At 36.6% G+C, this 21,371-nt stretch overlaps 8 protein-coding genes across 8 annotated transcripts; 4 read left to right on the top strand and 4 right to left on the bottom strand.

The window, feature by feature from the left end:
• The first annotated feature begins 237 nt into the window (after nt 1–237).
• On the top strand, nt 238–2,589 carry EV154DRAFT_528900 (uncharacterized protein). Its single transcript, XM_051603621.1, has 3 exons — nt 238–1,038; nt 1,097–1,609; nt 1,672–2,589. Exons 1-3 carry the CDS (start codon nt 550–552, stop codon nt 2,344–2,346), a joined length of 1,677 nt encoding a protein of 558 aa, XP_051451462.1. The 5' UTR covers nt 238–549; the 3' UTR covers nt 2,347–2,589.
• A 1,878-nt stretch (nt 2,590–4,467) lies between these two features.
• On the top strand, nt 4,468–6,738 carry EV154DRAFT_528895 (uncharacterized protein). The gene is made up of 8 exons (XM_051603620.1): nt 4,468–4,582; nt 4,735–4,814; nt 4,893–4,975; nt 5,050–5,269; nt 5,333–5,523; nt 5,596–6,429; nt 6,488–6,579; nt 6,647–6,738. Exons 1-8 carry the CDS (start codon nt 4,519–4,521, stop codon nt 6,697–6,699), a joined length of 1,617 nt encoding a protein of 538 aa, XP_051451461.1. The 5' UTR covers nt 4,468–4,518; the 3' UTR covers nt 6,700–6,738.
• Nucleotide 6,739: 1 nt separating this feature from the next.
• On the top strand, nt 6,740–7,526 carry EV154DRAFT_528894 (uncharacterized protein). The gene has a single exon (XM_051603619.1). It carries the CDS (start codon nt 6,786–6,788, stop codon nt 7,386–7,388), a length of 603 nt encoding a protein of 200 aa, XP_051451460.1. The 5' UTR covers nt 6,740–6,785; the 3' UTR covers nt 7,389–7,526.
• Nucleotides 7,527–11,629: 4,103 nt separating this feature from the next.
• On the top strand, nt 11,630–12,262 carry EV154DRAFT_431231 (uncharacterized protein; the record flags this gene model as incomplete). The annotated part of the gene is made up of 2 exons (XM_051596594.1): nt 11,630–11,746; nt 11,801–12,262. The coding sequence occupies 2 exons, from the start codon at nt 11,630–11,632 to the stop codon at nt 12,260–12,262; spliced, it is 579 nt and encodes a 192-aa protein (XP_051451459.1).
• A 91-nt stretch (nt 12,263–12,353) lies between these two features.
• EV154DRAFT_528886 (major facilitator superfamily domain-containing protein) lies at nt 12,354–14,414 on the bottom strand. Its single transcript, XM_051603618.1, has 3 exons — nt 14,078–14,414; nt 13,965–14,020; nt 12,354–13,903 (listed from the first exon to the last, which is right to left on the bottom strand). The coding sequence occupies exons 1-3, from the start codon at nt 14,283–14,285 to the stop codon at nt 12,581–12,583; spliced, it is 1,587 nt and encodes a 528-aa protein (XP_051451458.1). The 5' UTR covers nt 14,286–14,414; the 3' UTR covers nt 12,354–12,580.
• A 1,030-nt stretch (nt 14,415–15,444) lies between these two features.
• On the bottom strand, nt 15,445–17,608 carry EV154DRAFT_431221 (uncharacterized protein; the record flags this gene model as incomplete). Its single annotated transcript, XM_051596593.1, has 4 exons — nt 15,445–15,595; nt 15,667–16,028; nt 16,084–16,907; nt 16,984–17,608. Coding segments are annotated over 4 exons (1,962 nt in total), but the record flags the coding sequence as incomplete, so codon positions are not given.
• Nucleotides 17,609–18,518: 910 nt separating this feature from the next.
• EV154DRAFT_103483 (P-loop containing nucleoside triphosphate hydrolase protein) lies at nt 18,519–19,312 on the bottom strand (the record flags this gene model as incomplete). Its single annotated transcript, XM_051593865.1, has 4 exons — nt 19,280–19,312; nt 18,815–19,207; nt 18,720–18,759; nt 18,519–18,662 (listed from the first exon to the last, which is right to left on the bottom strand). Coding segments are annotated over exons 1-4 (597 nt in total), but the record flags the coding sequence as incomplete, so codon positions are not given.
• Nucleotides 19,313–20,382: 1,070 nt separating this feature from the next.
• Nucleotides 20,383–21,013, bottom strand: EV154DRAFT_570386 (uncharacterized protein; the record flags this gene model as incomplete). The annotated part of the gene is made up of 3 exons (XM_051606195.1): nt 20,383–20,432; nt 20,489–20,736; nt 20,793–21,013. 3 exons carry the CDS (start codon nt 21,011–21,013, stop codon nt 20,383–20,385), a joined length of 519 nt encoding a protein of 172 aa, XP_051451455.1.
• Between the last annotated feature and the right edge of the window lie 358 nt (nt 21,014–21,371).

Genomic DNA, 21,371 nt, shown 5'->3' with positions numbered 1-21,371 from the left:
TTTGCTCTACATACTGCTGTAACAAAACGATTGAAAATAAGTGTAATATATCGCTACAAAAAATCAAGAATTGTTGGTAAAAAAATCAATTCTATGTTTCAGATAGTCCAATGATGAAAGAGATAAATGCTGACTCCGTCTAATTCCATTCGGTCCTGTTACACACATTAAAACTCAATAAAAAAAAAATAAAAAAGTATATAATGATGCCTTCAGAAAATCACTCGAATTGAAACTCAATCTTCTCTTTTTGTTTCTTTTTTTTTTCTTTGCCCATCTCAATCAATTGATAAAAGAAGAGACACGCTTAGATCTCTTTTTATTTTTATAGTTTAATACATATTTAATGCCTGATTGTTCATGATTATTATTTTTTGGTCAATCAATTTAATATAACCAAAAAATAATTTCGACCCCACCTTTTTTTTTAAAATTAATTCCAAACAAACGCACTTAGAAGAATCAAAAACTTTTTTCTATTTTATTTTTTATATACATACTTTATCTAACCCTCATTAAATAATTCACCCCTCTCTCCCAATCCCAAAAATGGAATTTTGCACTACACCCACTTCCTTGTCCCTTCAAGACCTTATCACTGCTCCCGCCAGAGCAGAATCGCTTTTAGAATTATTGACTCCTGATCAAATTTTTGCCATCGAACAAACCTTGGGTAAAGTTAAGAAAAGAAGACTCGATAAAGAAGATACCATCATGACAGAAACCGCGGCTGCTACTACTGCTGCTGCTGATGCCACCGCTGCTGCTTCCCTTTCCACTTCTGTTACCATGACTACCACCAACACCACCAACCCCACCACTCCCACTACTACTACTACTACTGATGCATCCCCAAAGTCTACTGCCACAAAGCCTCCTACAACTCCGAATGAACCTGTTACTGAGATGAGAGACGGCATTGAGTGGGTTTCTTTTGTTTATTCTCACAATCGCACCTTGAAGCGTTATTCTATTCGCACAGATCTTTTACAGGTAGACACCTTGAGCATCGACGATAAATTTAAGAGCGAAAATTGTGTAAGTATTTCCCCCCTAAAAAGTACATTCATAAGAAGTTAAACTCACCTCAAATTAGGTTTATCCTCGAGCCAATTTACCCAAAGAAGAATACCATGGCAACCGATGGGCATATGAAACTGAATGTAATGTGCTTGGATGGAAATTAGCTTGGTTAAACAAGGAAGAAATTGCCGGTAAAAGAGGCTTGATTCAACGTGCGGTTGACTCTTACCGCAATAGATATCCCAGCATGCGATCCCGTCGTGTGGCTCGGCAAGAAAAGTTGATGAACGGCACTCTTCGTAAGCGTAAGCATCGTGAAGGCGATGATCAAGATGAGATGTCTACCACTATATCTGGTGTCACCATTCAATCTGCTCACCATCCTAAAACAATTGCTATTGAGGATACTGTTAACAACCAACGCTTCCGTATTAAGATTAATGTAGAATCAGTCGATTTGGAAGAAATCAATATCGAATTCCGTAAAGCAAACTGTCCTTATCCTCGCGTCATGAATATCGCCCAACCTGTAAATAATGCGAGATGGTTAGAGGAAACCATGTGTAATGAATTAGCTTGGAAATTGGTAAGTTTGTGTTTGTGTGTGCGTGTGTGTTAGCTTACCTTATTGACATGTGTTTATGATAGGCTTGGTTAAACCCCAGACATTTGGCAGGAAAAAAGAACATGCTTCAACGTGCTCTTGATATCTATCGTTCAAAATTTATGCCTTCTCTTCAGCCAAGAAAGAATTCTCGTCGTATTGCTCCTATCCCTCCTCCAACATCTACTATCATCAGCCAACAAGCAACACTTTTGGACTTACTTCCTACCACATCCACAGTACCTTTGACGGCAGATGCCCTATCAGCCCAGAACGCCTTGTTTGAAAAAGCCAATCCCACTGATATTGGATCACCTGCTATGTCTAATATGAGTGGAACGACAGAATCACTTGATTTTGCTGATTGCTTCTCGCTGGCCGAAGAAGAACCTTCCAACAAGGAGGAAGCTGAGGCAGCAGCGGCCGTATTTTGTAGTATGCTTTTACAACAAGAGCCAATGTCCTATGTCGATAATACATCGATAGAAGACACCAATAGTCTGCGCATGAATTCAACAAGTTCCTATTCTTCTGACAGTACGGCATGCACACCCAGTCCTACCACAGTGCCAATCCAAGATCCATTCACAGCTGACTTCTTTGATCAATTTATGATGCCCACAGACGATCCTTTCTATATGATGGACAATCCCGATCTTTCCAAACTATACAACACAACCATTGACCAATCTTTTTTCTCTTTGGATCCTCTCTTTTAAATAACACTTTCCCTTTTGTAAATAGTCCCCTTCTCTTCACATTTATTTTTTATTTTTTTAAAAACCTATTTTTTTTGTACACAAAATCGCCCATGCATTTCCCTTTTATTTCAAAAACCAACATTATCTTTATGCATTCTTTACAAAAAAAAAACTATAATAATAATAGAGTAACCATGGGTTTTTTCTTTCTCAACTCTTAAAAAAATTAAAATAAAAAAAACTGATTATTTTCTATCAAAACTGGTTTGAACAATATTTACATCGGTGACCTATTTCATCTGCAATAAGAAAAAAAAATTAGTTTTTATGGTTAAACAAAAAAAAAGTTATTAAAACCTTACTTTGGATACCACGAGCGCTTGAAGTTTGTTCGCGACACAGACAAAGAGTTCTACAAAACATCAGGCGATTTATAAATTGGTAGATAGCTTTAGCTTTTGCAATAATGCCAGTCAGTGTAAAGAGAGGGAGACAAATCAATGAGATCTCTTTTGACATTTGTGAATATCTCTTTGACGACTATATATGTATTCCGTATTTCATGGGCGCTTTATTCAGATTTTTTTTTTGTTATAATATGTTCTTTATGCTTCTGTGTCACCATCTGGCAATACGGCTAAACAATGACACAGTTATTCCGCCCCACGCTAAGCAACAATGTCGCCATAATGGGGGAGGGGAAAAAGGCTCCAATGATAACAAGACTTGATCGGATAACACTCTATTCTTCATCTTGATCAGGACAATGTGTCCTTAAAATGATGAATATGAAAATGTGACCTTTATACAAACATCATTCTTATCTCTACTGCATACAAAAAAAAAGACCAATGGGCAAGCCATTGTTCCCAAAGAGTGCGTTGATGTTGGTGAAAGAGGTGTCTAGGTTTTTCTGAAACAAGCATAAAGAACCATATATTTAGAAAAAAACCGAAACCATTTACTGTTATCAAGCATCTTGTTGTGCATTGGAATATTAGTATCACGATGTCCAACCCTTTAACTAAACAAGGAGAAGTTTAGTATGATCCAATATAGGGCTCTTAGATCCTCTTAACTTTTTTTTTTGTTTTACCGGTTTTACCCAGTGGGACTTTTTTTTTTTTTTTTTTTTTTTTTGCTGTCTGCAGTAGAACACCCTTTCAATATGGTATGATTGTTCTTGTGAGCAGCAGGAAGAAATAGACTTGTACAAGTGTTTATTATCTATTTCACATTCAGGAAATTTCTGTTTGTTTAGAGGAGTTGACTCTGAATTCCGATAAAATATATCATTAGTTTTAGTTTATTTTCCGATTGATCTTAATACTATCAGAACATGTGATGCCACCAAGTATCTGGCAGGAAACAAAAACACACATTGAGAATAATGATATAATCAGGGCTACACGTACGAGCTCTTTAGGTTGGGATAATACCAAACACAAATACAAGTAATGCTGGCGTCATGCCACACTCAAAAATACACAAAATATGCAATGGAAACTACGGCATTGCTACAAAAAAAAATAGTTATATATGATACGGAAATCAAATCTAATGGACTAAAGCTGTTGAAATACACACCCATTTTCCTTTTGGTAATTTTAAATACAATGTTGTTTCTATTTTGTAAAAGGATGAGGCACAAAGAAGGGTCAGCTGTCCATGCTATAATACAAAAGCGTGTAAATCAGTACAAGTGCATCCGGTTCATTACAAGAGTATCATTTAAAAGTGAAGTAGCGAGTAGCGTATGTTATGGGTTAACTGTAGATTAAATTTTCTCAGAAGTCTGATGGCAGAAAATACATTGATGGCAAAATACCATAAAATTGTTCTATCATGTTGTAAGACCAAAGTCAACTGTAGGAGGCATTGAAAAATATCAATGTATCATATATGCATGTCCCTTATAATACTACTTGAAGAATAAGCATGTTCACAGTATTTTATCTTGACAAATTCTATTAGTTTAAACCATGTACTAACGTTTAGAAATAGGTTTCCATATCCCTGCATCCATCGTTAAAAACAGGTCGTACGGTTGATGCCAAAAGGGCATCGGCAACTTAATTCAAATGCAAGTCACTTTTTTTTTTTTTTTTTTTTTTTTTGCGGCCAAACGCGCCTTGTCGCGTCAAAAATAGGTGCCATTTTCATTATTCAGTTTTTTTTGGTATCGAAGCTATGGCTGTAAAGAAACAAAGCACTCCTGAAGTAGAAAAACTTACTTCAGTTTATTTAAAAGAAGGTAAATGCTCGTGAGATAACAGGGAAAAATACTGTAGTGAAAAACAGTGTTGAAAAAAAAAAAAAAAACTTTTTCATCAAGCAAATGGAATGACGAAAAAAAAATTTCTCTAATGTCTGATTAACTCATTCAAAACACACAAAAAAATTTAGATGGACTCGTTGTAAAGCCTTCTAAAGCTTGTTCAAAAGGTGTTCATGTTCCTGTTAATATCCAAATGAAAAACACTATCGTGAGTTGGTTTCTGTCTTTTTATGTTGTGTCTTATTTCCTTAACCTATAGTTATGTTGACACATATCACCCATATAGGCAAAATTGAAGCAGGTGAAGCAGGTTATTAATGAATATATCGAAGGAGAGTATGATTCTTTCAAATTGGATCTTGCTGAAAAGTAAGTGATATTATCCACATTGGGGGCTTTTTTATCAGTAACATTGACCCACACCCCGCTGCCCTTTCTTACAGTGACAAAATCGAAACTGTTCGTAAAGGCAACGTTTTCGGTGAAGAAGTGACGGAGTCTGAAATGAACATTATTCAACGCCGTGTCACTTTACAACAGCGTCAATATAAAGAATATGAAAGAAGAGAGCACATACGTAAATCCAAAAAAATCAAGAGTGTGTTTGATTATTTATCAGAAGATGAGGTAGCTGCCATGTTGTTGGACTGTAAACATAATGAGGTAAGAATATGGGTCTCTAATGTTGCCATTTTTCTTTTTGCATTAACACTATAAAAAAAAAAGGAAGAGGTGATCGGTCGTCTTTCTGAAGGGAATTATCTTCAGGGCATTAGAAAGGAAATCGCTCTTAAATACACACCCGAAGTTGATACAAACTCCAATACAATGACGGCAGAACAACAGCTTGCATACCAACAATTATTGAAAAAGCGATCTGAAACCTTAAAAAAGACAACAACAGATTCGGCAAAGAAGTAAGCTGACACTGTTTACATGTATCAGAAAAGAATCTAAACTCAATTTTTTTTTAAAAAAAATGTTTAAAGGCAATATCGTATGGGTGGTCGTTTAGGATTAGATGAAGCCATCAAACAAATCCAAGAAAACAACATTGATCCTGAAAAGGCATTTGAAGGATGGTCACAAGCACGTATTCGAGCTTACCAAATGATTGATGTGAATCCAAACAGTTATTACTATCGTTTTAATGCGCCTGGTGAAGTGCAACGCAAGGGACAATGGGCGGCTGATGAACGTAAAATATTCTTTGAGCGTTTAGAAGAAACAGGTGCCAACGGACAATGGGGTCTCTTTGCTATGAAAGTCCCTGGTCGTGTTGGCTACCAATGCTCCAATTTTTACCGTCTCTTGGTTGAAACAAATGAAATTCAAGATCCCAATTACGTTTTAGATGCCAAGGGAAAAGCACATTATTTGTTTGATAAAAAGACAGCTGATGGTAACACGGAGAAAGCATTTCGTACTCACAGTAAACATGGCACAGGACGTGCTTCGGGCATTGCTTCATCTTCAAGCATAGCTCCGGTTCGCAAACCAAAAGCAGCTCCCGCTCCTCCAGCTCCTAAAAAGACAAAGAAGAAGAGAAGAAGAGGATGGAACAGTGACGATGATGATGATGAGGATGACTTTGAAGATTATAATGATACTTCAGGTACTTATACCGAAAGTACGCGTCCCTCTCGTACCACTCGTAGAACCCGTTCGCGTATGGATATTGATGAAGGAAATGATGAAACAAATGAAGGCGAAGAAGTGTCTGAAGATGAGAATCTGGACAATCCTTTACCTGGTTTCCTGGATCCTATTACATTAGATGAAGTGATTAAGCCTGCTATTTCTACTTATGGTCATGTTATGGGGTAAGTAAACAATGCTCAGGCCATCCTTTTTTTCACTAACACCCTTTTTTTTTTTCAGTTACGACAGTTGGGTGCGTTGTCTTACCAATTGGGAAGGCAAGAAGAATATCTGCCCATTAACAAAAAATCCATTGACTAAGCGTGATTTAGGTATAAAAAGAAAGAGATAGAGTACCAGAATATGTCGACTAATTTTATTTTATTTTTCTTTCTACAGTGATTTTAACTCATGATAATATTGAGGAATACAGAGACAAAATTATTCAATAAATGCGTACTAAAATTTTATTCCGGGCGTATTTGTGCTTCTCCTTTTTCTTCTCCCCCTTTTTCATAAAAGTAACACATTAACTAAAATGAAGCAGAACCCGCTTCTCATCACAGAGATTACACGCATCTTGTGTACGTTCATTGACGGCAAGGACTTGCTAAATCTTGCTTTAACATGCCGAGCTCTTTATTATGAATCATGTTTTCGTTTATGGAACACTTTAAACCCGAAATCGCACCGAACGTTACGTAAGATTAAAAATACGCTGGAAACAACTGATGAATACAATAAACTGGTCTGGAAATTTCGTTGGTCAGCAAGAGAAGATGCTCACCACTTGGAAAGATTGTTTTTCGATTCATTCTTGTTTCCGAACTTGAGGGAACTTGAATTTTCAAATGCTGCCACACAAGATTATATTGTCTATCCGATGATCGCAGCTAGTCCTTATTTAAGATCATTGAATTTATCCCAATGCTATTGTCTATCAACAGACGCAATTAGGCCCCTCTTATCAATGCCTGGAAATAGGTTAGAATCATTGACTCTTTATGGCTGTGGAAACATTGATCCCCAGGTCATGGCCGATATTATTTATAGACATTCTGCTACATTAAAACGCCTAAGGCTCACCGATATAAATGATAGAGTGCATCTTCATTGTAATATACCAAAACGTAATCTGTGACATTTTTGAGCATTCATCTCCGACTAGTACAAGTAATATAAAAGGAAATTTATTTATAGCCAGATTTTTTTAATGTGGGGAGAATTTTTTTTTTTTTTTTAAGAAAATTTTTCAGGGAAATATATTTTATTTGGGGGGAGTCTAAATTGTTTTTTTTTTTTTTTTTTTTTTTTTTTTTTTTTAGATTGAAAGTCATCAAGGAGCAACTAAACAGCACGTCTGTGGGATCGATATTCTTTGGAAAACTTACTGATAATATCTTCAGCTTCCAAGACATCGTTACCCTTGCTGTAAGCGTCAATATATCTATAGGCACGATTATAATATCGTCTATTGATTTTAGGACCGAAAACAGCCTCATCATGGTCAAGAAACTCTTCGATTCTTGACTTCAGAGTGTCAAACGAGTAATCACATTCTATTCGTGCAAATCGTTTAGCCGCACCCCAATGTCTTTCAATCCAATTGCACTCACAATGGTACTTAGGGTATAGGGTAAAAAGGTGACCAGCCTTGGATGTTTGGGTCTCCAGCATATTCTTCTGGGCCTTGAAATCAGGTTGTTGTGACAACAAGTATTCGGCACAACAGCCAGGTTTAGCCTGAGGGTCGTGTGGAGTACCTCTCACACAAACCCTTCGCAGAGGCTCATTTCTGCCGAGCAGGCCACGTTCTCTCAACAGACGGAGAGTTCCCTTGAACTTCTCACGTTTCTACAGAGATAATGATAATAAAGATGTCAGTTCTTTATATATTAATGTTATATTATTAAATTTACTTGTGCGTGTTGGTACTTTTCGACAAGTGCATTGGTATCAAACGCCTGTCCTTTGGCACGCCGTCTGTTTATCTCCTTCATGGCGGCATCCACGTTCATGGATTCCATGGTATACATACTTTGAGGCTTGATGATGCCGTTTCTATCTACATAAGTGGTATCCCGAAACCTATACAGGGTAGAAGACTTTACTTCGCTAGTCCCGGAAGTCATCCTCGAGGCAACAAGAGCATCGTCCGCAAAGGCTTTATGGTTCGAGCTCTGGTCAAAGGCAAAGATACCAACACAATTAGGATGTAATTCATTGAAAAGATGAATTACATCATATAATTGACACGTCAGATCTCTGTTTGTCCAATAACCATCGCCGTTACTGTTGCCAGGGAAGAAGATGACTCTTGATATCAAATTGACACCATTGACGGTACCTCTCATTGTTCCGTGGCAGGGACACATGAATGAACTGATCATAATAGATCTTCCTTGACCTTTAGGAAGAATCATGGTTTCGTTCTTCTCACACCAACGAGTGACTTTACAATCATTTGAATAAAAGATTGATTCGTCGTGAGTAACTAAAACCATCTTTTTTTCATTATCCTTTAGGCTAGGTTGAACTGGATCAGCATTCTCATTATCCAAGGGATAGGTTTCCATACGCTTATGCCATTCCATCATTTGTTGGGCCCACTTAATTCGATATCTGACAACATCATCCCGCTCATGGCCATCAAAGTATGTTCGATCCTTTCCTACACACATATGCCCAAAAATATAATCAAGCTAAAGCATTAGTATATATGCTAAGTTTTTACATATTGTATTTACCTGTTTTATAGTCAAAACCCCAAGCCTTCAGGTAGGTTGCCAGAGCAACGTTCGACAATGGATGCTCTGGCTGAGAGGAAATGACATCGGCACCGGCCTCGACATCATTCTCCAACTCAAGTAACTCAGGGAGCACTTCTTGTCGTATATGCTGACGAAGAGCAGGGATACTTCTACGGACAGGGTCTTGACTCCTGAGCCAGGTGATGCATCTTTCCTTCACATCAGGATCACTGAGAATTGATTTTCTCTTCGCATGTTTTCCTTGCTGATGACATGGAATGTCACCAGTGTTTAGCCAGGCTTCAAACCACTTTCTGGCAGCACGATGACGATAGGATTTCGAAGCTTGGATCCAGTGCATGTTTACCGCAAGCTTCGTTGCTTCCACAAAAGTTTTACCGTCTAATAGCTGCAACATTACATGCTTTACAACCACGTACTTCAGAAATTGTTTAACACCGTTGTGGTGTTGGTCGCTGGTGGTATTACCAGAGATACGGATTTTCGATTCCAAAAGGGGCAAAGACTCGCGAATCTTTACCAAACTTGCTTCGTCGGGTCTTCTGGGTTTCTCCTTCTTCTCTACTTGAGGTGGTGTAGGAACCTGTTGAACCACGGGGAAAAAATCATTAATCGAATGACAGCCTACAGCTGCCTTGGCTGCAGCAGATCTCTTTCTACTGAGCGTCTCTCTTGTAGGGAGAAGTTTACGCTTAAACTTCTGTTCCCCGGTTTTTTCGGTTGCGTTGCTCCAGGAAATGGGGAAAGCTTCTGCGTTGACTTCTTCTGGTCGAGGCATGTCAGCGATTTCGGCCTCTTTGGCAATTGCTTCATTAGCAATGTACTCAGCAGCAGCAATTTTTTCCATTTGAATGAATTTAGCCTTTCTTCCAATGTTGATTCTTTTTCTTGATTTAGCCATAATGAATATTGATATAGATATGTAAATTTATAAAAGTAATTTTAAAAGAATAATTACAAGGTACAAAAATAAACCCAAACTTAGTTTTAAATTCACAATTCTATTTGTCATTTTTAAAGCTCCCGTGAAGTAATACGCTCAAAAACAGTAACCCTTTTGACGCGTTTTTAGTTTTAAAGAACGTTACATCTAATATTACTGAAGTAAACAAAGTTTCCATGTAGTAGACGTTCTTACTTAATGTATATCCGATTTCAAACATCTTTTTTGTGTTTTACACTTCACCATATTTGATCTCAGTTTAAAATTAGCAGGTTATGGCACTGAGTACTTTATCTAATGAATATGACCTTTCAAATACATAAATTAAATTAAACAGCTAGTTGGATCTATTTTCCAAATACTCTAATTTATATCTTTTGAATATGAAGTGTTTTTACTTAGTACATAAAGTTTGTTTTATCCTTTTGGTGCCTTACAGTGTTGATCATATTTGATCTCAGACTCTGATATAACGGGTTGTGGCACTGTGCACTTTATCTAACAAATACGACCCTTCAAATACATAAATTAAATTAAACAGCTAGTTGGATCTATTTTCCAAATACTCTAAATTATATCTTTTGAATATGAAGTGTTTCTACTTAGTACATAAAGTTTGTTTTATCCTTTTGGTGCCTTACAGTATTGATCATATTTGATCTCAGACTCTGATATAACGGGTTGTGGCACTGAGTACTTTATCTAATGAATATGACCTTTCAAATACATAAATTAAATTAAACAGCTAGTTGGATCTATTTTCCAAGTACTCTAAATTATATCTTTTGAATATGAAGTGTTTTTACTTAGTACATAAAGTTTGTTTTATCCTTTTTGTGCCTTACAGTGTTGATCATATTTGATCTCAGACTCTGATATAACGGGTTGTGGCACTGTGTACTTTATCTAACGAATACGACCCTTCAAATACATAAATTAAAATAAACAACTAGTTGGATCTATTTTCGAAATACTCTAAATTATATCTTTTAAATATGAAGCGTTTCTACTTAGTACATAAAGTTTGTTTTATCCTTTTTGTGTCTTACAGGGTTGACAGTAAATGTCCTCAGACTTTGATTTAATAGGCTGCGATACTACGCATGCGGGTACTCAAATTGAGAGTACAGGCAGTAAGCATTTCATGGTCCGAAGGCGGCAAATACTATACGCGGGACAATACTATTGGTCGGAAAAGAAAAATTTAAAATTTTGAACCTGCTTGTGACAATTTTTTCCCCCCACACCTAAAATCCAGTTGTAAAAATCCCGGACACACTTTTTTTTTTAGAATAAAAACTTCATATTCTCATTTTAATCATGATTAAAATAATATATGTCCAAAAATATTGGACTTTAATTATGAGGAAAGTGTGGTGGTCCAGTTTTAACGTTTCTCTCTGCTTAAAATTTTTTTTTTGGCATATTGAAGTCCAGATGCACTCTATCATTTTAGACGCCATACAAAAGTGTACAAAGCTAACTGATCTTGGGCTGGAACATTGCAGTGATTCTTCTCTTTCAAACACTGCATTGAATCGTTTCTTTTCAACAATGAATCAGGTACAACTGACTCACCTTCGATTTCGTGACATTGATAATTTATCTTCGAAACATTTACGCTCCATATCCAATTCAAAAAGCGGTTTATCTCTTGTGCATTTCGATATGAGCGAATGTAACAGAGTCAAAAGTGAAGGTATATCCTTCCTAGCAACCAAATGCACTTCTTTACATACATTATTATTGGCTTATCAAGCTGGTGTGACAAATGAGGCTATACAGGTGATTATATAAATAAATTTTAAATACCCTCGACTAACATTTTTTTTTTTACAGTTGTTTATTAGTAACTGTCACTATCTTAAACACGTGGATGTTTCTGGCTGTCGACTTCTGACCGATCAGGCGTTCTTTCCTCTTCTTGATGGTGTCGTCGATGATGACCTTGTGCCTATTATTCTTGAAACACTCAATGTGAGTGGTTTAGATCTACTGTCTGCGCATTCCATACATCAACTTTTGACAAGACTCCCTCGTTTACAAGAATTAAGCCTGGGAGTCACATATGATCTGGACGAAGCAGACCGTATTCTAGATGCAATTAATTCGGATGAACTCAGATTTTTCATAGACGTTGAAAAATATTATACCATCTGCAGAATGCCAGTGGCTACCACTTTACTTTCTTCTTACTCATCAAAAAGATTATTAATGATACCAGAACAAAATGATACAACCATTTCTTTACCCTCAACTTCAACATGGACTTTACCTCCGTTTACATTCCAATTAGATTAATTTTTTTTTTCACTGTGTCACAACAACCTTAACCCAAAAGCATTATTTCGTCCGCTTGCATCAAAAATAAAATAAAATAAAAATAGACTGATTTTTTTTATATAGTTATTTAGAATAAATAATTTTATTAGGATTAAAGAGTTGGGGTGATAGTAAGTAATGTGTTTGTGTTCATGTTGTCTATAAGATGTTTTTTTTTTCTTCAAACAAGCCAGTGTTTGAGTATTATGGAAGGGGGTGGGTAAATTTTAGAATTGTAATGCAAGTTAAATAACATGATATAGAAATGGGAAATAAATAAAAAAGAGATGGGATAATTTATCCTGTGTGGATACTGTAAACAAAGAATAACACCCATGCAGAAATAAGTGCAGCAACAAAGAAGCCAACAATAGGATAACTGAGCTTCTTGATAGGTGTATCGGTGTAAGGATCCAAACCTCTGGAAGTATATTCGAGTTCTTTACCGTTAATCTCTTCCATACGCTCAACACGCTTACTACGTCTGACTTCGAGAAGATTACCATAAAAGTAGAACTGATTGAACCAAAGTGCACAAATCAATACAAAACCAATGCCGGCCAAAATCATAAAGACCAACATCACCTTCACATAAGATTGGTTGGCGGTCTTGTCTTGAATAACACCAATAGCAACATCAAGAATAGCAGTACCAATATTGTTGGAAGCCTTGTACATACCTAAACCGGTACCGATATATTCAGAAGGCAAAAGCATACCAATGGAAGTAATCATAGAGATAGGACCAAAGGCAAGAGAAATAGAGTAAAAGATCATACCAACAGTGGGCTCGATATAAGTCCAACCCAAGAAACCAGAACTGAGAATTAAGAAGACAGCAGAAAGCAAAAGAATCACGACACGACAACCATAAAAGTCCATAATGAAACCGAGGACAGGTGTAGCGACAATGGGAATACTTTGAGAGGCACTAGCTTTATAACCAGCCAACTTTTCACCGGTACCGAAATGCTTCTTGATCAAATCAGTAGCAATAGTTTGGAAAGAAGACCAAACAGCAGCATAAATGAATTCGATGAGAATAATGTGCCAGAAGATGAGGGGGAACTTGAAAATAGAACGCCATTTGAAAGTCTTCTTCTTTTTCAAGGCAATCTTTTCAGCTGAAGTCAATACAACCTGGCCTTGCAAGTGACGAACAACAAGTGCATAGATCAAATTCATGATGATGGAGAAACAACAAAGAATGAATGATAACCAGAAAGCCCAAACCCAGTCACCTGTAGCATCTGCTACAGCATTAGCAACAAGGGTACCCAAGAAGGTGGAGAGACGACTGATTGAAAGTTGAAGACCAATAGCAATGGATAAATGTCTTGTACGGAACCATTTGGAAAGCAAAGATTCTTGCATGGTAACAATCAAACCACTACCGATACCGAAAATAACACGAGCAACCACCAAAAGAGCGTACGACTCATACTTGGCAGCGATAGCAGTAAGAAGGGCACCGAGAATAATCATGAAATTAATGGCAAGTGTACCCCAGACGGAACCGAAAATATCAATAAATATACCACCAGCAATGGGGAAAATAGTATTGATAATTGACACAGCCGCGGATACGACACCATACTGTGTGTTATTAATGGCCATGTTCTACATGAAATTAAGACTAATCAGTTTTGTGTTCTCTACGCTTTATTAGTTTTTGCTTTACCACAACAAGACGAGACTTCATGGCAGATAAAGCACTAGCAGAGAAATGAGAACCGACTAATGACATGTAGTTAGTAAATTGTAACAAAAATTAAAATATAGAAGTATATTTACAAGGAAACATAAGTGCTGTAACTAAAGCAATGATCTTGTATTTCCAGGGAGCATTAGCAAGGGCGGTATCACCGCCAAAGGTCTGAACCTCTTCGGTTTTACCATCATTACCCTCAGAAAGATACTTTTCAGAGTTTTCGTTGCTCAATTTCTCATCAGAGATATAGGACGAGTCCACCTGTTGCTTTTCAGACGCTTTGCTATCCATTGTGTGGATATAACGAATTTTGTTAAAAGTAAAAGGGTGGAAGAAAGGGACTTTAAATGCCTTTATAGAGAAATATGAAGATTATTACCGGGAAAAGAAAAAAAAGCACATTGATTGCACAAGAAAAAAAAAAGGCTAAAAAAAGTTTGTAAGACAGATTATCTGATCCAATGAGTGTACTAAAGGTTACTCCGAACGGTTACACGGTCATCTTGCTATCTGATGCAGGCCTATCTGATTCGATTCCTGAGTATAAATTAACAACCTATTCCTATTCTAAACATCATCCTGTTTTTTCCGCACTGGGGAGTTCTACTCCGAATTTGTTAAAAACATTTTACAACGTACAACAAAAGGTGTATCTGCTGGTACGAGGAGAAGCACTCACGATCATTTGAGCTATATGGTTCTTTTTTTTTTCTTTTTTTTTAAAGGCCTATAAAGTTCAAAAGATCTGATAACGTAGTCCTTAGACCTTGCTTGAAACCTTATAGGTGAACTAGTGGACGCGCTTTGATTTTTAAAGCAATTACGATTCTCAATGTTCCAATGGGACGGCGATTTCCCATCATATTCCAGTGTGATCTAGTTTTAATTCTTTTTAGGGTTTAAAATTAATAACCGAGTCTGTCCTTGGCAATAATCTCTCCCTCTTTTTTTTTCAATCATTTAATGTTATAAAGCAAAAGCTATGAAAAATTGAATTAAGTCTTCCAAATATCATACATATCCCATATGTCTGTTGAGTAGATGCTTTTTTTTTGAACAATAGATCCATTAGGCCTTTATGGACCGTGGATTTTTTCCTTTCTTAGGCGATGGAAAACTAAGAACTGGGTTTGTGGCATGTAACCTAATGAAGAAATCGGTAAAACGCGAAAAACGTTTATGGAAAAAAGTGTGATTGTTAAAGAGAATTATGCAATGATGAGTAAAAGCTATCAAGTTAAAGTTCAGTAAACCCTTTCAACATTTAAAAATATGCACAGACTTCGATCTGATAATGATTTTCCGTAGAATTAGCAGAAGTATATGATTAGATCTGATAAAGCAACAATATGGCCCTTTGTTTATTTAATATTACCCTTTTTATTCGTATATTAGTGCCTAGCTATTTTTATTGTTTTTTTTTTATTTTGTTTTTTTATAAAAATATGATTTAACTAATTCCATTCGCATGTGCATGTTCCAAATAAGAGGAGAGAGGCTTGATTTTTGCCGGTAACCATTCACTGTTATAAATACATAATACACGCATGCGCTCATTATAAAACAAGTTTGGTAAAAGTTTAGGTGTAATAAGAAAGTATCTAATTTTTAAAGAAACGGTTAAGATTCTTTTTTTCTTTAAAAAAAAATGTTGGGTCCTTCGAGTACTTACTGTGATGTACCAGGTGCACTTGCACCCTTTACGATTTGTTCGTGGATCATACGTTCGTTTCTGGGATCCATACCTTGATTGATCTCATCCACAACTCTGAAAGGCGACTTTGCAAGGTTTTGAAGTGCCATCAAATAAAGCACGGTTGAGACAGATCTTTCACCACCAGATTGACGTTGGCCGGTTAAGAGTTGCAATTTTTCAGTATCTCTGAACTTAACCCAAATGTTAATACCCCATTTATCGAAATCTTCGTGTTTGTCTACAGCAACTTCTCCAGAGCATCGAATACGTTCGAAAGCTTCAGAAAATTTGACACTGATTCGTTGAACAAGGGCATCAATGCGAGGTTCCCAAAGAGCCTAAAAATAAATGGTTAATATCTTGTATCACGATTGTGTTACGGGTATCACTTACTTTCACTGTAGCAATCTGTCTTTTGCATTCTTCTATATCTCCATCGAGAGAGTCAATCTTTTGTTGTAAACGATCGATTTCAACCTTTCTTTCTTCGTAATGCAACATTGCATCAGGGTTGGCAAAACGAATACCCTCTGCTCTTCCTTTTTCTTCCGCGATCTTTTCTTCGAGCGTTTCCAAAGATTCCTCAGTGCCCTCTTCCTTCCATTTTCTCAAGATTTCTTGGAACAGAGTATGAAGCTCCTCCGCAAGGTTGTTGCCAGCCTCTTCACATTCTTTTTTGTAGACCTGTGCTTGTCTTTGGGCAGACTGGTAACTTCGTTTGGCTGCTGCTAAATTATTTTCCGCGTCATGCAATACTTTATCTTGTTCGGTAGCGTAGTTACGAATGGCTTTAAACTTTTCATTGGCATGAATTTCTTGTAACTTATAAATATTGCGCATCTCATAGCAATCCACATATTTTTGCAGAGTTTGGGCATATTTTTTTACAAAACGCTCCTCCGCCGACTTTTGGGTCACAACATCTTCTTTCAATTTATGAATTCTTTCTTGAAGAACAGCAGGTCTTTGTTTAAGAAGCTCCAGTTGTTTTTTCAACTCTTCCAATTTGCCAAGCTTCATGTTGTAGGCCTGTGCAGCGAGTTGGACATCTCTCTTTTGTGAAATTAAATCTTCTTTTTGATGTTTATATTCTTGGACTTTCTGCTTGATTTGGTCATGCTCTAAATTGTATTCCTTGATCATGACATCGGCTTGTTGAAGATTGCCTTCCATCGTACGATATTCTTCCATTAACTGATTTTTAGCTTCATTATCAACTAAAAAAAAAGGGGGGGGAAGGCAGAATCAATGAGTTAATATTCATCAAGAATATAAAAAAAGAATATGAGTTACCTGCTTCACCGAGATACTCAGCAGTTCGAATAGGTGTGGTGGATGTCTGCTTATTTCTTTTACCGTACTCTGCTGTTTTGACGTTATAGTATGTTTGTCCAACACAAAACTTTTGAAATATTCCGGAATTTGAAATATTTTCTTCGCTTGAATGGCTAAGTGCGAGTGGGATCTTGCTGATGCGTGCTTCCTGAGCAAGGTAACGCATAACATGTGGATCACCCTCTAGTATATCACTTGCGTAATAATCCATTCCATATCTGCTCTTCAACTCAGCCGCGGAGGTGGGTGTCCTCAAGACTTCATTACCAACACTTGGCCAGGCAACGTTAACTTTCAACTTTTTTTCATCAACAAGGATACGTGAAAATGTTCGATAATCTTGCTCGTTTTCAACAATAAAATATCGAAGATGACTACTTGCGGAACCACCCAAAACTTGTTCAACCATAGATGCATAACGAGCATCTTTCACATTGATTGAAAGTACTACAGGGCCATGAATTCTACCGATGAACTTATCAGGGTTTTCTTTACAGTATTTATGTGCCTCGAATACATGAGGGTATCGGCCTCGAATTTTGCTTAGACGAACGTGTCTGGCATTGTCCATTTCCTGAAGCCTTCATAACATTCGTTAATATATCGTATCATGTATTAAAAAGCGATAAACTTACTCCCTCTTTTTTTCCCTGATCGATTGTTCTAATGCATGCTTTTTAGAGTTTATATCTCGCAATTTTTGATTTATCACTGCGCTTTGGCTGTGAAGTTCGCTGGATTGCTCATTCACTTCGGCCTATATCATATTTTTTTTTCTTTTAGAAATCCTGCGTGGGGTGATTAAAACATTAATTTTTCTTACGATGGCTTCCTCGAACTGCGAAAAATCGGTTGTCGGTTTTGTCTTTAAAGCCTCTTCAAAGTGATTGATTTTTCCCTTTGCAGCATCAATGTTGCGTTGACTTTCAGAAATTTTTCTTTGGGCACTCGCTATCTCCGATTTTACAAGCTTGATGTTCTCTCTCTAAACATAAAGTCAGAAACGAGGTCTTTCTTATTGAACAAAAAAAAAAGCTCGAACTCACCGCCTTTTGAATCTCATTGGCAATCGTTTTTATACGTTGTGTGATTTCTTTGAACTTGAGTCCCTCGTCTGTATATTTTTTTGTGATTTTCTTTTGTTCGTCGTTGCATTGCCTAGTACATATGTTAGCCTTTTAAAATAATTAGTATGCACAGATAATGTTTACTCTTTCAATTCCTGGATAGGAGCGGCTTCGGCCCTTGCATGCTCAACAATTGTCTTAGTATGCAATACTTCTTCCTTGATTTTATCTGCCATTGCTTTAGCATCCGAGTATTTAATCAATGGGATCTGCGCTTCCAATAATGCTACTCTTTTAAGAATTTCTTCTCTTTGCTGCATTCTCATTACGTCCTTTTCTAATTCTGCGTTACGAGTTTGTAATGTTTTGAGATGATCGATATCGGATTTTTGAGCCTAAGTCAAAGACATTTTTAGCTTTGACTATATTGGCACTGGTTTTATCAGTTTTTTTTACCTTCTCGTGTGTCTTCTCTTTTTCTCTCCACTCCATTAACTTCTTTTGCATCTCATGCAACTCGGTTTCTCCTGCTGCTGCTTGGGTTCTTTCTAAAAGTTGAGCGGGAGATAACTGTGTATTATGTCAGTCTTTAAACGTTCCTTTTTTTTCTCTCCTTCTGCTTATTACCTCTGCAAATTCGGAGACACGATCCTGAGGCAAGAATTGGCTATAATAAATAATCAATAAAATAGCCTGGCAAAATACCTAATCCTTATTTTTACCAAAGATTGTCTACTTGAATATTCAAATTTCGAACTATAGACAGAACCTCTCTCTGACTGGTTGATTTGCCGTTGATTCTCCAGGTATTGATGTTACCATCCGCCTTTTTAAAAGTACGTTGAATAATGACGTTTCTGGTGCCCACTTTCTTCAGTTCGATACTAATAGTCGCCTCGTCCTCTCCAGTTTTAACAAATTCTGAAATACTCTTTGCTCTTCCCAACAATGCCGGGGTACCACCTAATCCTAAGGCAATGGCACAAACGATGGTAGATTTACCGGTACCGTTAGGCCCAATAATCATGTTCATTTGTGGTCCAGGAAGGATTTCACAGTAGTCATAAGTGACAAAGTTGGTCAATGTAATCTTTACAATAGACCCTTCAACAAAACTATTCGAACAAACACCAGACAAGGTCAATGCCCAGTCTATATGTCAAATCATGTGTAACTTTTTTTTTTACCCATCGTCGTCAACTACCATGTTTTGATCTTCAGTTTCTGTAACAGGTTGCTCCTCCTCCATTTCTTCAGTATTTCCGTTTGCCAATTTGATACGTTTAGAAGATTGTGCATATTCGTTTGTTACTTGAAGTTTGCGGGTTGGAGAAAACATTTTGCGGATAAAAATTGTTTTTGCGGATCGAAATTTTTCGCGGATGGCAGTTTTTCATTTTGCGGATGGCGACTCGCGTTTTTTTGCGTCACCACAAAGTGCGGAATGTAAAAAAAAATGATTTATGGGGATTGTGAAATCTACAGAGGTTTTTCACATTCTAATCATCAACATTAGTTGTATGGTCAGCCTACGTCCCGCATCTTTGTGGAGTTTACAGGTCTTGTACATGTATGGTCTGACCACGTCCCGCATCTTGTACTCATGCTTTGTAGACCTGATGACAAGCCAAGTCTTGCTTGGTTTGAGAATGTGTTGGTCTCTCTCCTTTTTTTATTAGATAAGTGCAATAAAAAAATCTTTTATTTTATTTACTAACAGGTTTAAGTGTAATAGTTTGTGTCTGTTGACAATTTGCCCCATGAAAATAAAGCTTCTATCCTCTGGAAAAGAAACCCTATTTTAATAAACTTTCTTTATGCAAGTTTCTATTTTCTTGTTACTGAAAATAAACAGTATCAGGAAATGGTTTTGTAGAAGTACTAAATCTTATTATTATCATTGTGTTATTTAACTCCAATTAAACATTTTGAAATATTTTCATGTCTTTACCACAATTGTATTGACTGAAACACTTGGACATTTTTAATTCTTTAAATGAATTATTAGTAAGTATTTTGCCATCAACTTTCCAGATAGTCATCAATACAATGACGGAGCTAAATCATACTTTATCAACCAATACTGTTCAAATAAACTGACAGTAAAAAAATATACACAACATGGTCAATAATTCCTAAACAATAGATTTAATCAATCAACCCGTTTTCTACCTACATATCAATGATTGCTATAACTGGTGAATGAAGAATAATGAGATTAACAATTTTGTTGCACATTCTAGAGTTTGAGTCAACAATAGTTTACCAATTAGTTATATCGACTAATAAATTATCCAAGAGGAGTTGCTAATTTAAGTTTATAGGCAACTGCGCGACAATCTGCTCAAAGTACTTTAGTTATTATGTATTAAAAGCAATATTTTGATATTGATTACCTTCTACTAGTAATCCAACAACTTCAGGATTTCTAACCTTCTTCTTCACCAACTTGTTCAACGCCGTATGCATCTCTTTTCCCAGTTTAACTAGGTCGTCTTCCAAGTGGTTGTTCTGGTAATTGCATTTTCTCTTTACTTCTACAAAGAACAACTCGTAATTGGTGCCTGAATTAGGTTCAATAAAAAGCACTAAGTCCGGAATCATAATCTGGCCATCGGGTGGCAGAGACAATCTGTAGGTTAGCCTTGATAATTGGTTAGTATTCGAATTAAAATAAAAACCCCCTTTTTGGGTCGTTACCATTCAAATTTAACCGATTCAATTCGAGAAACAATACAATTATTCAGGTAAGGACGAATATTTTCAATAATAAGTGTAGCTTCTCCTTGTGTCTGATTGTTGTGTCTGTTAAAGAATTTGATTGACAGATTTGATACAATTTTAGTTAAAATTTTGACACATGTATTCTGGCTTGATGCCTTAATTCGATCAATGGCCTCTTCTGCTTCGTCCAAAGTCATTTAGTCATTAATTAAAATACTAGGCATTTGTTGACATGCAATCATCACTTCAGAATCAATTGGTTTCAAATGCTGTTTGGAATTAAAACTTCGTAATATGACCTTTTGATGATCAGGGGGTAACTTGGATAATACGCAATTGTTTGCAAGGGAGAATACGAGTATAAAGGATAATGACACACCCGACTGTTAGACAAGAATTTTCTTTGCTGGGCTCCTTCAACTGACGCTTGTCTAAACTGACTAAGGGCTTTTGTCACGTCGATGTCATTTACTTTCCAGTGTGAGTGTTGTCCTTCCATGTTTCCAAAGTCGTTTTCACCATAATAGCCACTCAAATAGGAAATGTTTAGACCTC

Source organism: Mucor mucedo (genome assembly GCF_025094135.1).
Source record: "Mucor mucedo strain NRRL 3635 chromosome Unknown EV154scaffold_186, whole genome shotgun sequence".
Classification (NCBI taxonomy): Eukaryota; Fungi; Mucoromycota; class Mucoromycetes; order Mucorales; family Mucoraceae; genus Mucor; species Mucor mucedo.
This window is presented reverse-complemented; position numbering and strand designations above follow the sequence as displayed.

Excerpts from the sequence above, each read along its gene's own strand:
- EV154DRAFT_528900 (XM_051603621.1), top strand. The coding sequence starts at position 550 with ATGGAATTTTGCACTACACCCACTTCCTTGTCCCTTCAAGACCTTATC. Across the intron at positions 1,039-1,096 it reads AATTTAAGAGCGAAAATTGT|GTTTATCCTCGAGCCAATTT; the intron begins GTAAGTATTTCC and ends ACCTCAAATTAG. Across the intron at positions 1,610-1,671 it reads ATGAATTAGCTTGGAAATTG|GCTTGGTTAAACCCCAGACA; the intron begins GTAAGTTTGTGT and ends TGTTTATGATAG.
- EV154DRAFT_528895 (XM_051603620.1), top strand. The coding sequence starts at position 4,519 with ATGGCTGTAAAGAAACAAAGCACTCCTGAAGTAGAAAAACTTACTTCA. Across the intron at positions 4,583-4,734 it reads TTCAGTTTATTTAAAAGAAG|ATGGACTCGTTGTAAAGCCT; the intron begins GTAAATGCTCGT and ends AAAAAAATTTAG. Across the intron at positions 5,270-5,332 it reads TGGACTGTAAACATAATGAG|GAAGAGGTGATCGGTCGTCT; the intron begins GTAAGAATATGG and ends TAAAAAAAAAAG.
- EV154DRAFT_528894 (XM_051603619.1), top strand. The coding sequence starts at position 6,786 with ATGAAGCAGAACCCGCTTCTCATCACAGAGATTACACGCATCTTGTGT.
- EV154DRAFT_528886 (XM_051603618.1), bottom strand. The coding sequence starts at position 14,285 with ATGGATAGCAAAGCGTCTGAAAAGCAACAGGTGGACTCGTCCTATATC. Across the intron at positions 14,021-14,077 it reads TACAGCACTTATGTTTCCTT|TCGGTTCTCATTTCTCTGCT; the intron begins GTAAATATACTT and ends ACATGTCATTAG. Across the intron at positions 13,904-13,964 it reads TGAAGTCTCGTCTTGTTGTG|AACATGGCCATTAATAACAC; the intron begins GTAAAGCAAAAA and ends AATTTCATGTAG.